The sequence below is a fragment of the Drosophila ananassae genome, chromosome 2R (assembly GCF_017639315.1).
Source record: "Drosophila ananassae strain 14024-0371.13 chromosome 2R, ASM1763931v2, whole genome shotgun sequence".
Taxonomy (NCBI): Eukaryota; Metazoa; Arthropoda; class Insecta; order Diptera; family Drosophilidae; genus Drosophila; species Drosophila ananassae.
Genome location: NC_057928.1, coordinates 14,034,772 through 14,049,485, shown reverse-complemented (window position 1 = coordinate 14,049,485; position 14,714 = coordinate 14,034,772). Strand labels below are relative to the sequence as shown.

At 45.2% G+C, this 14,714-nt stretch overlaps 2 protein-coding genes across 2 annotated transcripts; one reads left to right on the top strand and one right to left on the bottom strand.

The window, feature by feature from the left end:
* The first annotated feature begins 358 nt into the window (after nt 1-358).
* LOC6493326 (cytochrome P450 307a1) lies at nt 359-2,752 on the top strand. The gene has a single exon (XM_001957493.4). The coding sequence runs from the start codon at nt 392-394 to the stop codon at nt 2,021-2,023; it is 1,632 nt and encodes a 543-aa protein (XP_001957529.1). The 5' UTR covers nt 359-391; the 3' UTR covers nt 2,024-2,752.
* On the bottom strand, nt 2,300-9,303 carry LOC6506619 (serine/arginine repetitive matrix protein 2). Its single transcript, XM_001957494.4, has 3 exons — nt 8,276-9,303; nt 3,929-8,212; nt 2,300-3,874 (listed from the first exon to the last, which is right to left on the bottom strand). Exons 1-3 carry the CDS (start codon nt 8,905-8,907, stop codon nt 2,830-2,832), a joined length of 5,961 nt encoding a protein of 1,986 aa, XP_001957530.1. The 5' UTR covers nt 8,908-9,303; the 3' UTR covers nt 2,300-2,829.
* Nucleotides 9,304-14,714: the final 5,411 nt, after the last annotated feature.

Here is a 14,714-nt window from a genome sequence, read left to right as displayed (position 1 = left end):
ACCAGTGGTTTAGGATTAGCCCAGAGGGAGGGAAACTGTACGCTAATGTAAATAGTACTCTAAATAAAAACATTATAATTGGTAGAAGAAAAGAAGAGGTTTACGTGGTTCTGGGTTTCGTAAATCCTATTAGTAGGTGATCCTGATGATTCATGCTGTCCGGTGTAATGAGAAAACAATTAGCCTTTGGAGAGACACATAACCAGGTAGGCACACGACACCCAAGGTATGTATGTACCTGGCCGCTCACCCACATTTCCCGAAGGCACCGGAAAAAGCCTGACTTGTAATTTACCTGAACCGTGTCGATTCTGCTGACCACTGCAAGTTGCTTACCTGGTCGATCCATTTCGCTGACCGTCGTCAGTCTGGTTTCAACCTCTACGCGAATATGTTGGCACTTTTGGCTTCTTCGGCTCTGGTTATCTTACTGAGTGTTGTGATTACGTCCTATGTTCGGATCGTGTGCGGTGCGAAGCGCCGAGTTAGACAGTCCATTAGGAACGGAAATGCGACTCTCGAAAGTGGTTTAGTCTGCGGGGAATTCAAGCAAGCTCCCGGGCCTCGACCATGGCCGATTATAGGGAATCTGCATCTGCTGGATCGCTACAGGGACAACCCGTTTGCGGGATTCACGGAACTGGCGAGGGAGTATGGAGATATCTACTCCCTGACCTTTGGACACACCCGCTGCCTGGTGGTGAACAATTTGGAGCTGATCCGCGAGGTCCTGAATCAAAACGGCAAGGTGATCAGCGGTCGCCCAGACTTCCTCCGCTATCACAAGCTATTCGGGGGCGAGCGGAGCAATTCCCTGGCCCTCTGCGACTGGTCGCAGCTGCAGCAAAAGCGGAGGAACCTGGCCAGGCGCCACTGCTCGCCGCGGGAGTCCTCCTCGTTCTACATGAAGATGTCGCAGATCGGCTGCGAGGAGATGGAGCACTGGAATCGGGAACTCAAGGCCAAAATGACTCCCGGCGAACCCATCGAAATAAAAACATTCATCCTCAAGGCCTGCGCCAATATGTTCAGTCAGTACATGTGCTCCCTGAGATTCGACTACGAGGACACGGAGTTCGAGTTGATAGTGAAGTACTTCGATGAGATATTCTGGGAAATAAATCAGGGACATCCCTTGGACTTTCTGCCCTGGCTGCAGCCCTTCTATCAGGGTCACTTGAACAAGATCACCAACTGGTCCACGACCATCAGGAAATTCATTCTTGACAGGATCATCTGCCAGAGGGAGCTCAACATCGATCTGGATGAGCCCGATAGGGATTTCACGGATGCCCTGCTCAAGAGCCTAATCGAGGATAAGGAGGTCTCCAGGAACACTATCATATTCATGCTGGAGGATTTTGTCGGCGGCCACTCGGCGGTTGGGAATCTCGTCATGTTAGTCCTAGCCTATATAGCCAAGGATCAGAGCATAGGAAGGAGGATCCAGGAGGAGATCGACGCCATCACAGCCGAGGAGAAGCGACCCATAAACCTGATGGATATGAGTGCCATGCCGTATACCATGGCCACGATCTTCGAGGTGCTTCGGTACTCGTCCTCGCCCATTGTTCCCCACGTGGCCACCGAGGACACAGTCGTCTCCGGTTATGGAGTCACCAGAGGCACCGTGGTCTTCATCAACAACTACGTGCTAAATTCCAGCGAAAAGTATTGGCAGAACCCCCAGCAATTTAATCCCGAGAGATTCTTGGAAGAAGCCAATGAGCATAGCCAGAAGAACAGAAGACACTCCAAGGATTCCGACTCGGGGATCGAAAGCGACAAGGAGAAGCTGCAATTGAGGAAGAACATCCCCCACTTTCTGCCCTTCAGCATCGGCAAACGGACCTGCATTGGCCAAAACCTGGTAAGGGGATTTGGCTTCCTGATCCTGGCCAACATCCTTCAGCGATACAATGTGAGCAGCCATGATCTGGCCACGATTAAGGTCAGCCCGGAAAGCTTGGCCCTTCCCGCCAGCTGTTTCCCGCTGGTTCTGACGTCCAGAAAAAGTGCCTAGCCCGGCACAAATCGTCACTTAATTTTTTTGTTTAGGCAGTAGGAATTTTGGCCAATAATTGCCAATAAGCCAAAAAGCTTACCAGACAAATCGGCAGCCACGAAAACTCTCCTCCTCCTCCTCTTTTGTAAATAATAATTTAGTCTGCTGCACACTTTTCGAATAAATTAATAACTATACTGAGCTAAAACTTTGACCTTCAAACGAATAAGAGAGTATACTAAGTTTGCATTCAATGAATGATATCGCACTAGCGGCAGAATGAGAAAAAGTAACTATATTTTAACCTTTTTATTAGAGATTAGAGTTTTTAAAATTGATTTCAAATAGTTTATTTGACAATCTACTTACTGTACTGTACTCTTTTTTAGTAAAACATTCACACACAAGTCCGCACTGTAAGCATCTCATTTACACATATTTGCACAATCGATCCTTCTAAGTTATAACTTTAGGTTTAATTCGTGAAGAATTTCGTTAGACTAAATGACTCAGTTAATTTGTAATGTATGTTAATCCGTGTATTATCCTTAAGCGAATCGAACTATTTACATTTTTATTTTCTTGTAGAAATCAATGGACTGAGGTCCAAGTCGAACCATGCATGACTTACAATTTAGACCTTAATTAAACTAAAGACTTCTATCAATAAATGCGATTTCTTCACAAAATGGTCAAATGAAAAATCCAAACTATAAATAAAGGTATAAACGAGCAGTATCAAAAAAATATGCTTATAAGTTAAAAGAATTTTCTAAAGGAGGAAAACTAAAACTACAATATAATAGAACGATCTAAGTTGGATTCTACTGGGTCTCCACCAGAAGTTGGGGCTTCGCTTCCACCACCGGTTGATCTATGGGCACTGTTGGCTCCTCTGTCTGGAAATCGTTGCTGGTTTCCTCCATGCCGCCCGTCGTTCCCACATCGTCCACGTCCAACGTCTTGGGCAGCGGTCCTAATTGTTGCAGGATGTCCACAGGCATTATCTCTCGGATAGTTGGCACCGAATTGACAGTGAAGGATGGCGATAAACTGGGTAGAGTTGGCAGCTGGGGCAGTGGCGGGGGACTGAAGAACGTCGTGGGCGGCGATGTGGAGCCGGCTGGAACAGGCGCCGGCACAGGCCCCAGAATCGGTGCTACTGGAACCGGAGCTGGGACGGGCACTGGCATAGGACCGGGCGAAGAAACCATGCCAGTGGGCTGGGAATAGCCCTGATACCCCAGCACTGGAATAGGCTGTGGTGGCGCTATGACGGGAATGGGCGAGGAGTCCGGCCCTCCGGCTGCCATGGGCGGAGGTCCGCTTAAAAATAAGGGCATTTCGTCGGGGGGCAAGGGCATGGGCAACGGGGGCGGCGGATGTTTCGTAAAGAAGTCCTTCAACATGGCCGCCCTCGTGACGGGATCCACATTCGCCGGAATAGGTGGCGGCCGGTGCCTGAAGAACGCGGGCAGCATTGGTGGTAATCGTCCCGATTTCATTAGCATAGCAAACTGCTTGGGATCGAAGGGCGGGCGGGTTAGCGGTCGGAGCAGTCGCGTGTGTGACTTCACTATCACCCCCTTCAAGGGATCAAAGTGGAAGTACCGGAATCTGGGCTTCTTTTGCACCAAAACGGGCTTCTCCAAGTTCGCCGGCTTGGGCGTCAATGGTGGTGGCGGGGGCGGCAGCGCCAGGAGCTCATCCCGAATCTGCTGCAGCTTTGCAGCCGCTTGCGAACGTCGCTCCTGGTGTTGACGCAGGGCCCGCTCCACGGCGCACCTAACCACAGCTCTGTCCTCGCCATCACTCTCGTAGTTGGGCAGGACGTTGTCCACAAAGTTCACCCGCTTCCGCTTCGGTTTGCTGGAGGGAATCATAGGATTAGTCAAGAAAAACAAATATAGTTTTAAAGCTTACCTATCCTCGGGGGGCTCCTCGATTGCAGCTGGTTGGGGAGTGGCATCTGGCACCGTCACTTCACTACTGGATGGAACGATCTCCAGAACATTGCCCTTCTGCACCACCACAGAGCCACCAGCTACCGGGGCCATTGGCAGCTCCCTAAGCACTGATCCCGTAATCTGCGGCGATGAAATGCCTTCCATGGCACCCAGATAGTCACCATATTCATTCGAGAGTCCATAGCCATCAGCGTACTGGGCGTAAGCCTGTTCCATGTTGTAGGCGGAGTCCATGTAGGCAGCATATGCATCGTAACTGTCGCCGGTAGGGTCCTGGTGCTCCTGCTGCAGCAGCGACATGTTGTAGAAATAGGCGGCCGCCTCCATGCCCGGATTCTCCTCGAAGTAGTCCATAAAACTTTGGCGTTCGTCGTAGGGCGAGCGGGAACGGGAGCGGGGAGACCTAGAACGCGATCTCGACCTAGAGAGAGATCTTCGGCGGGTCGGGGAGTGGGAGTTGGACCAACTGCGTCGCATAGGTGGCGAGGGTGGCTTGAAGGGCAGAGGTGAACGAGAGCGGGAGAAGCGTTCTCGATCCCGATCCCTATCACGTTCGCGACTTAGGGATCGTCGCAGCCTTGGATGAGGAGGTGACCTCGGGCCGCCTGACTTAAGTGGTCCCGGTGACAACGAGCCTCGCCATCTGTTTCCTATTACTCCAGGCGGACGTCTTCGCCTACTCGGGCTTCGGCTGCGCGTCCGACTCCTGCTCATACTTCGACTGCGGCTTCGGCCCATCGATACCGACCCGGATTTCTTAGGAAATCTGGAACCTCTTTTCGGGGATGGAGGTCGCCAGCGCCGCGGACTAGGAGACCGCGAACCATCCTTGCCTCTGCTGGGACGTAGACTGCGGTGTCGGGAACGGTTTCTGGAAATGGAACGTGACCGTGACCTGTCTCTCGGCAGCCGGCGATTCCTTCCTGGCGGCGGGGGACTCCTTAGCCTTGGCTTCGACCGAGACTCCACAATTGTGGGCTTCACAATGGCGATCTCCTTGGGTGGCTTCTTGACTGGCTCCTGGGCCAGCTTCGATGGAGGCGGTTGCTCCGCATCGTCCTTGTCAAGAATCGCAGATTTTCGGGTTAGCTTCAGCGGGGAAATGGTTAGCTTTATGGCTTCCCTATTAGCGTCGAAGATGCTGTTCACAGGTGTTGGTGAGCTCTGAACCTCCATTGGTGGATTGGCCGGACTCCCCAGCTTTTCTGGATGCTCCGTAGGCACGGCTTGGTTTTCTTCTCCACTGCTTTTCAGTTCGTGTTTCCGATACTTATCCATGATGGCGTTGCGCTGCATCAGAAACAGAGATTCCATTTTGAGAAGCTCCTCGGATATTTCATCTCCTGCATCGTAGTTCTCACGCATCATCTGAATCCTGGCCAGGTTGTCTTCCAGACTCTTCAGTTTTCGCAGATCCTTGCTCACACTATTCTTCTTTTGCTGCTGATCTTTGCCGGGCGGCTCATCCAAGTTGGTTTTGGAAGTAGCTGCATTGGAGCCGGTCTCCTCGTCGGAGGAATGTGGATTCTCCTCCTCAGCTGAACTGGTTTCTTCCTCGGAATCACTACTGCTGCTGCTCGTCGTGGAGCTCTCCGAGCCGGAGGAACTGGCATCACTGAGGGAAGTAATCTTGGAGCTCTCTCCCTCCTCCACGTTCGCCATCTCAATGCTGTTCATGAACTTGTCGTACAGTTCGTTAATATTACTGTTGGGCGGGGGTGACTTTTTCGACCGAGGAGGAGGCGTGCTATTAGCGTTCCACAGTGCATTAGAATCGTCGTCACCAATGAGCTGGTCAATCGCCTGCGGCAGGGGAGTGCTGTTCAGCGAGGAAAACGGATTGGGAGCGGATGTGGGAGTGGCAAGAGGAGCGTTTTTGGGAAAACTGGCCATGGAATCATCGTTTTCCCAGTTGTCTATGTAGTCATCCGTGTCCGGACTCTCTTGTTCCTTTGAGGGGGGAGGAGCGTTGGCTGCCACAGCCCCATTCCGCAGTAGGATCTCCCGATCCTGCAGATCCCTTGGTGGCGTGTCACTTCGCTCTACTTTGATAGACCGTGAGTCGGAGAAACTGGTGGCTACCTGAGGTGGTGGTGTCAGATCCTTTTCGATCTTAATGGTGATATCCTTAAACTGGCTAGGAGCGGGCACTAGGTCGTCATCCCAATTTTCCTCCTCGCTGGACTGGCTGCCGTTCCTATGACGACGCCGCTCGCTTAATACTGATTGACGCTTAAAAGCATTCGTGTGCCGCGCTTCTCGACTGTGATGCTGATCTCCCGATCGATATCTTCTATCATTGATATTCGACTGCGACTCCAATCTAATCTCCTTCTTCTCTTTGTACTCGTTAGTTCGTCGGAGCAGCTGCTCCTTAGTAGCCAGCAAGGCGTCCAGGTGCAAATCATTATCCTCCAGCAAGGCACCAATCCGACTGTGAATCTCGCTGGCCTTGAGCAGCGGCCTGGGGATATCTTGGGACGCCTTCAAAGGCGGTGTGGTGCTTCTCTCGATACTGGCAGCGGAAGCTACCACGGCAGTGTTGGATCTTGGCGGGGAATCGGCAAATATATCGAACACCTTTGGCTTTGCGGATTCATTATCGTGTGTCTGAGGCAGTTGCTCCGGTGGAGGTGTCATCGGTGGCGTTCCTTCCCTGCTTCCCCAGCGGGTTCGACTCCTGCTGCGATTTCTGTGATCGGCCTTCGCTTTTGTGTCCCTTTTTCGGGAGTTGTCGTGGAAGGAATTATGCGGAGTGACATCTCTTCGGAACCTGTTAGCGCGGGGAGTGCCCGAATGGTTTTCCCTTGACAAAAATCGATCCCGATCCGATCCTCTAGCTTTAAAGTGATCTTCTCTTGAATGATCCCGTGATTTGGGGTTTTTTGTTGTGGATTTTGCTCGTGATCGCCCTCTGGGCTGCTCTAAATATCTCTCGCCGCCCTTCTCGCCGGAATACCGCTTCGTTTTCTCTAAGGATCGCTCACGAGTTTTGTTTCGTTCCCTCTGACTGTCCTTGGAACTATCCCTGGATTTATCCTTTTGTTTCTCCTCAGAATCTTTGGATGTGTTGTGATCTTTAGATCCCTGCACCGCACTTTCATTTAATTTTTCTTCTATCTCCTGTTTGGGGCGTTCTTTAGGTTTTTCGTTTAACTTATCGTTCGATTTATCTCTTCGTGTTTCGTTGGACTTATCTCGTGGCTTCTCATTCGACAGATCCCCAACATTTTCTTTGGGTCGATCGCCAGACTTTTCCCTTGGCTTGGATCTGGATCTGTCCCTCGTCTTTCCCCGAATTCGATCTGGCTCCCCAGGCTCCCTTGTTTTTTCCCTGTCATGGAAGTTTTGAAACATTTTCCCTCTTTTCTCCAATTCTGGCTCTTTTGAACGCTCTCTTGTCTTCCCTCTAGTATGATCCTTTTCACTTGACCTCTCCATCGTCTTCCCTCTGGTTAGATTAATTTCCGGCGACCGTTCTCTGGTTTTTCCTCGAGTGTTATCTTTCTCTTTGGACCGTTCCCTTGTTTTTCCTCTATCATTTGCACCAGCTGGAATGGAAGTCTTGCCAAGGAGCTGATGTTTCTCCCTCGAGCGATCTCTCGTCTTGCCACGACTTTGATTGTTTTCATTGGACCGGTCCCTCGTTTTCCCTCTGCTTATATTTCTTTCTGGCGATCGTTCTGCAGGGTTTTCTCGGGATAGATCCTTACCCTTAGATCTCTCCCTTGTCTTTGCTCTATTGCGACTTCTTCCCCTTGATTTATGGCGAATCTTATTCGGGTTGTGATCCTCCTCCTTCGATCTTTCCTTTGTTTTTCCTCGTTCCTGATTTTTCTCCGACTTTTCCGAAAATGTACCATGAATTTGATCCTTCTCCTTAAAGCTTTCCTTTCTTTTATTTTTCGTAATTTTTTTCGCTGGTGAACGCTCTCTCGTTTTCCCCCTCGCTTCGGCCTTGTCATTGGACCTGCCCCGTGCTTTACCTTTGTGATCCTTTTCCTTGGACTTTTCTTTCGTTTTCTTCTTTTCTGCTCCTCCTTTCGATCGCTCCATGGATTTCCCCCGGCTGCGGTTCTCGTCCTTGTCTAGCGAATGCTCGGCAGCTTTATCCTTGACATCGTTGGCGGGTTCTTTGGCCTTGGTTGGGGCAGTATGTTTGCAGTCCTTGTGCTTGAAGTTATCGCACTCGGAAATCAGGTTAAATATGTAGGGAATGGAGGGCTGCAACGTTGTCCAGCTGAAATGGGTCAAACGAATTCATATATATAATATTTCCCACGTGGCTATATGAAGTACTTACACTACACTTGATTGCGGCCGTTTGGGACCGGGGGGTCCTTGAGGATCCAAAGGTGAAACCATTCGGTTTGGCGTGAGCGGGCGTCCAAAGAAATGGGGTCGCATCCCTCTTGGGCCACCTCTTCCCATTCGGGGCATAAAACCCATGCGCGGAAAGTCGAAACACGGTGGCCGCATGTGAAATCTAAGCGGGCTGATGCCCAGAAACGGAGTGGGCGGTGGCTGTGGCAGGGCAGCAGCAGCGGCTTCAGCCTGTTTTTCCTTCCTTGCCTGCTGCACATCCTCCACTTCGGTCTTCTGCTCTTCCCCCGACGAATCCGTATCGGAATAGAGTCCCTCGCTGTCATCCGCGTCATTTATTTGACTTTTCGACGTCTCCAGCGAACCGTTCTCGAGCCAATTGGTGTCCGGATCTAATTGGGTCAACTTACGCAGGTTTTTGCTGGCAAGTTCCTTGGCCACGAGCTGCTTTGCTGGATGGTGGTGGTGTTGCTGCTGCGACTGGTGGGGTGGGGTCACTACTTCGCCGGGCTCCAGACTGTTGTTGTCGTCGTCCTGGGGCTGCCTCACATGATCTACGGATGGTTCGGCCTTGGGCTCTACATCAGACGCTACTTCAACTGGTTGCGACATTTTCCAGCTTAGCTTCGCCTTTGTTTCCTTCCAATCGAACAGTTTGTTTGTAGTTTTTGTTGTGGGGAGCGGACACACGCTTTTTCTTTCTCAATGGCGGCGCCGCGTTGGTTTTCCTCTTGCTTTTCCTTCTAATTCTCCTCGCTGCGCTTTCCCCCGTTGACTGATTCTATCTGTTGAGGGGGGCCGGGGGCGGCGGTCTGTTGCAACGGTGCACCACCTCAGTGGTTTCATATACCTCATGTACAGGAGCAGTGTTTATGCCATCATAAAAAAAAACAATTTGTGAAAAACCAAAGCTAAGCCGAATGTTGATAGAGATGGGAACCAGTGTGGCCACAGCTTGACCAATAGAAACACCATATACGAGGAGAAATACGGTTTCTCCAATAAATGAAACATCGATATGTTTTTAATATCGATATTTTTCGATATACAAGACACTTTTCAAGTAGGCTTTGCTTTTCTATTTGAAATTACAGGATCTTACAGTCTGCATTGTTTTAGTTCATTCCGTCTTTGCTTTTCAAAGCAAACGCGTCCCACTTTCTTTTTTTTTAATTTAATTTTTATTTTATACCTTATTTTGGGAATCATTATTTTGTTAATTTTATTTTTAAAGTTGGAATTTACGAGTCGAGCACTTGTTCAAAATGATGGGCTCTTATTTATTATATATATTACTTATTTTTTATATCCCATTTTTTAAATATTATTTTTAAAAGTCTTGGGGTCTACGAGTCGAGCATTTGTTCAAAATAAAAGGGGTTCTGATTTTTTTTTCTAAAAATTTTTTTTTTTATTTCTGGATTGTACGAGTCGAGCACTTGTTCAAAATAATGGGCTCTTATTTATTGTTTTTATTATTTTAATTTTAATTTTTAAATACATAGGCTCTACGATACGAGCATTTGTTCAATATAATGGTCGTCCTTTTTTTTTCGCTGAAACGTGTTCTTTTTTAATTTAATTCTTTATGTTTCTGGACTGTACGAGTCGAGCATTTGTTCAAAATAATGGTGGTTCTAAGTATTTGTTGTAAATTAAATTATTAACATTCCTGGATTATAGGATTCGTGCACTTCTTTCAAATATTGGTTGTGCTTATTTTTATGATTAGTCCTCTGTTTTTCTTTTCTTAAAAAATTTTTATTTTGTATTGGAATCTCACTTCTTCACCGTATCGATGGTATTATTTTTATTAATTTACTTGTTTAAAATAATGGGAGCTCTTTTTAATATAAAAAAAATTGCCTCTATTCGAAAGTCGAGTGATTCAAGAGTTGCTAGAGTTTCATCTTGATTTGGTTTTTGTTTTGTAGATTTTATGATTTAACAAATATGCTTTCTAACATCTTTATTGTTTATCTTTTATTTATTTTTTTGTATTTACGTAAATTATTGACTGCGCCATACAGAATATTTAAAAAACTATTGAGTTATCGATTATTAATGACCGTTACGTTATTATACAATTATTGTAATTTTCAAATTTTTCTAGTTGGGACATGGTATGCAACATGGGCATGGTATATGGAATTTAGTAGCAGTGCGAATTGCACATAACTGCGTCACACTGCACTTATTTCCGCTTCCTCTGTCGCCAAATGGAGTTCGCTCAAATGTGAAGTGCAAATAAATGATAAATCACTGAAACCGTTGTTCCCGCTAAACACACATAAAAGCAAATAAATATATAATGCGGGCTCTGCAAATAACTCGGGCGGGACGACATTAAAGAAAATATCTGCAAGCTTACCAGAAGATACTGGAATGGAATATGCAACATAGAAAGATTGTAAACAAAATTAAAATGAATAAACTCTAAAATGTCTTTTTAAAGATGTAGTTTTTTTTTAATTTTGAAAATAAAAAAAGAAAACATAAAAATTGAGTTATTGATTGATAGTTTTTGGACATTTTTACATTTTCGTATTGTATTATACTTTTCTGTTTATTAATTAACAGTATTTTTCCCTGGAAGGCTTAGAGTCTAAGGGGATCAGTCCCTCATGGTTGCCACAAAATGCCGGCAGCTCGCAATGTTTTTCACATTTTTTTTGCCGATTTGCATGTTCAACTTTCACCGGCTGCTGCGACTGTTGCTGCTGCCACGACAGCTGTCGGCGCCACCATCGCTGCAACTGCGCTGCGACCGAGGCGAAAGGTGCAAATTAATTTGTGGCGCCCCACAATAACCTTCCTCACTTTTGTCTTCATCGTTACGACGGCCATAATATCAGTGCACTTCGGGCAGTTTTTCTCCATTTTCTTTCTCAGCTTTGTCGAGACTTGAGCAGAGATTGCCCAAAAAATAGCACTCCCAAAATGAAACTTGTTATCGCATTTTGAAAATCTCCAACTGCTAAGTGGATCTGCAATGAAAAGCACGAGGGACAAAAAAGCCTACAAAATATATGTAAAAAAAAACCGCCACCATTGTTTGAAGATGTCGAAAAATCAACTCAGTTGTCCCCGAGCAACGCTTGACTTCAACCCATGTATAGTACGTCCAAAACTCATTGTATCTCATCTTCAGCCAGGGCTTTGACTTTGGGCTTATTATAATATTGGCCACCACGAGACCTATCCAAATTTTTGGCACATTGGTGCGAAAGCCTTGGACAGTTCTTTGGGGCGGCTTTGTCCTGAGGACAAGAGGATAAAAGGTTAAAGGGGAAACAAATATATAAAAGATTTGTTTGTTTTTCCCATGAAGTAGCAAGTCCAAAACAAATCTCGCGGAAAAGACTACTAAAGTGTAAACATTTTGAAAAAATCGCTCATGTGTATCATTGACTTGGAGTGTTCTTTGTTTATTAACTTTTCAAAACACTTTCCTAAACACCCCAGATTTGCAACAAAAACAGCTTCCTCCATTATCATAAGTCTTTTCAATTAACATTTCTAAATGCCATATTAAACCATATGAATAGAGCTGTAATATTTTCGTGATCTGGCCGGTAATTAATACCATGGCTGAGTTTTGAAATTAACGCTATATGGGCATTGGGGGCGGTACTATTATTTTTTTTCTATTTCTGTGTAATGCTAGCGTTGACAAATGAGAGCGGTAAATATTCCTACAAAAAGCGGCAGTTTTAAACCGAAAAAAATAGGGGAAAATAAAGCTAACAGCAATGACGAGTCATTGACATTCGCAGCGAACACTGCCTGAACTAGAAAACTTACAAATCCGCATTCGAAAAATGTGATAATTGCAATGGACTACAATGTAAGCGAAGAAGAGTTATGGGGTGTTAATGGAAGAGGAAAAAATAACCGAATGGGTTTTTACTCTAAGGTTTCCGGGGTATGTTAAATTATATATTTTATCAGAGTAGGTATAAGGCTTTGGTTTTTAACATTTAAAGTCAGGTCAATTTATAATTAAATTTCCATATGTTTTAGCATCCAGGGCTTTCTTGTAAGAGTGCTCCAGAATACCAAAGCCGTTTTATAAACATGTTAATTTATTTACAAATTTATGTATGTGTAAAAACTTAAAAAAAAAGGCCAAAACAGAAGCTTCGCTAATTGGCAGATTTAGTGGAAAGGAGGAAAAAAACAGAAAAACAACACGAATGAAGATCTCTGTCAATTTACGGACTGCTAGGCATACAAAAAGCTTCTATTGTTCCTGGCCAAATTGGCTTAATTTATTTGGGCATGCTTTCATCACATGCGTTCGGGCCAAAAGGATGGGCCGGCGAGGGGGCAGTCGAGCCAGAGCCAGAACCAAAGCCAGAGCAGGCCACTCCGGATGAGCATTACCGGCATTGAGGTGTTAATAGCCAGTTGCACGTTTACCAAAGCAGGGCAAAGATGCCGATGCTGAATTCTAAGAACGCAGTTTCTCTGGGTGATGAATATACAATATAGAATATATGTACGATGTGGTTATACGAAAGTACACGTATCAGAAATGAAATTAAACAAAATCCCCCCGGCAAATCCAATCGTAATTACTGCTTCGTTCACTCTCCCGTGACCGACTCACTTCAAATGCGATAAAAATATTTGCTGCGGGACTAGGAAGTTGAAATCACTAATTGTCGGGGGAAAAGTTTTAAACAAATGAAGTGGAATATAATAAAAATAATCTACAAGCCATAACAGGAGTCTTAAGGGAAATGAATAAGAGGAATATACATATATTTCTTGGAAAAGTTATTGATTGCCTAAACAATTTTTTAATATTTTTTTGAAACATATAGATACTTTCCACATTTTGGTAATAAAACCTGTAACAATGTCCATCAAAAACACGCCGCTCCCCAGCATTATTTTTTACCCTTTTTCTTTTAATATGTTCGTTACTTTTTAAGTTTATTTTGGTTGGCTTGTTTACCATTTTTTTTATTAACGTTATTAGCTAATTTTAGCCAACCCAAAATGGCGAACTGTGTGAGCTTCGCTAACGACCGAAAACTTTTGTTGCTGCTTTTTCAGTTTTTGCTATTATTTATGAGCTTTTTTGTGATTTGTTTTGATTTTATTTGGCGCATACAGACACTCAAAATCAGCTTGTGCTCAGTTATTAGGCTCTGGTGCATTGTATTTCTGAGATACTCGCATGTATCCGGCCGATACTTGCATTGAATTTGCTTGTTTTTTTCTCTTTTTTAGTTAGTTAGTGTTTTATGAGTTTTTCTGTATTCACTCTACACAATTCCCAGGCCTAAGACGGTGCCACCTCGTCGCTTGGTACCTCCAAGCACCCGGCTTGCCTGGCATCCCCCGGATTCCCCCGTCCCAAGTCCGGCTATCGGGCCACATCACAGTAGTTCCAGCCGGAGACGTAGCCAAAGCCGGGTGCCAATTTGCGATTTAAGCTAAGCGAATCTTTCTCTGTTTTTTTTTTTTATTTTTTTAAGCCTGGGTAAAGATATTTACTGTCGGCTGAAAAAAACCCCGATCGTAAAACCTGAAATCGCTGGACCCTTGCGGGAATCATTCAGATGTATAGCCGTACCATCACAGTTTTGGAACGATTAATTTTAACTTGATTTATAGGGAGGCTATCGAAAAATACTGGATGTTTCTATTAAAAAGAAGAAATGAATATTTTAAATCTATAAAGTTGCAAGCATTATAATATTGTATTTATTTGATAACAAAGTTTCTAAAAATTATACTTTAGAGGCTATACCATATACTATATTCCAGTCTTTGAATGATAAGCTTATATATTTAGATTAGGAGCTACGTAAAAAATAAGTCTACATATGCTAATTCATTTAAGATTATAAAGAAAAAGATGGGAAAATAACTTAAGGCAGGTCATTGGGGATCGCACTCGTTTGAATATCATCAGATTGTAAAACCTGAAACTTTTAACTGGGGAATTTCCAGCTGAGGGTTGTTTTGTTTTAACTTTCAGAACACATGTCACCTGCTCACTGAGATCCCTTTCCAGAAAGGTATCTCTGACATGGAGACCCAGCCGTGCTGCCAATTGAAGACCTCTTTTTTATTGTCCCGCACAGTCCAGTGATGCAATGAGAAATTTATTTTGCTGCTCATTGTGCCATGCAAATTAGGGAACCCACAAAAAAGAGACCGTAATTAATAAAGTGGCAGCAACAAAAGAAAGAAAATGTAAATAAGAGCCCTGGGATTAGCTTGTGGGATGATTGCAATTAGAGGGATGCTGTGCCCCATCTCGCATCTCTACTTTCGCGTTGCATAAACAGCAACAAAGAAAGCCACTTCATTTGGCTTTATTAACTAATCTCTTGAGTTTTGACCAACTCCATACTCTGTTTTTATTATTTGTGCCGGCTGGCCGTTTGGTTCGTTGGCTT

What these genes read in the sequence shown, in the direction of transcription:
- LOC6493326 (XM_001957493.4), top strand. Translation starts at nt 392, where the DNA reads ATGTTGGCACTTTTGGCTTCTTCGGCTCTGGTTATCTTACTGAGTGTT.
- LOC6506619 (XM_001957494.4), bottom strand. Translation starts at nt 8,907, where the DNA reads ATGTCGCAACCAGTTGAAGTAGCGTCTGATGTAGAGCCCAAGGCCGAA. An exon ending in CGGCCGCAATCAAGTGTAGT is followed by an intron (nt 8,213 to 8,275) that starts GTAAGTACTTCA and finishes GACCCATTTCAG; the next exon opens with CTGGACAACGTTGCAGCCCT. An exon ending in GAGGAGCCCCCCGAGGATAG is followed by an intron (nt 3,875 to 3,928) that starts GTAAGCTTTAAA and finishes GATTCCCTCCAG; the next exon opens with CAAACCGAAGCGGAAGCGGG.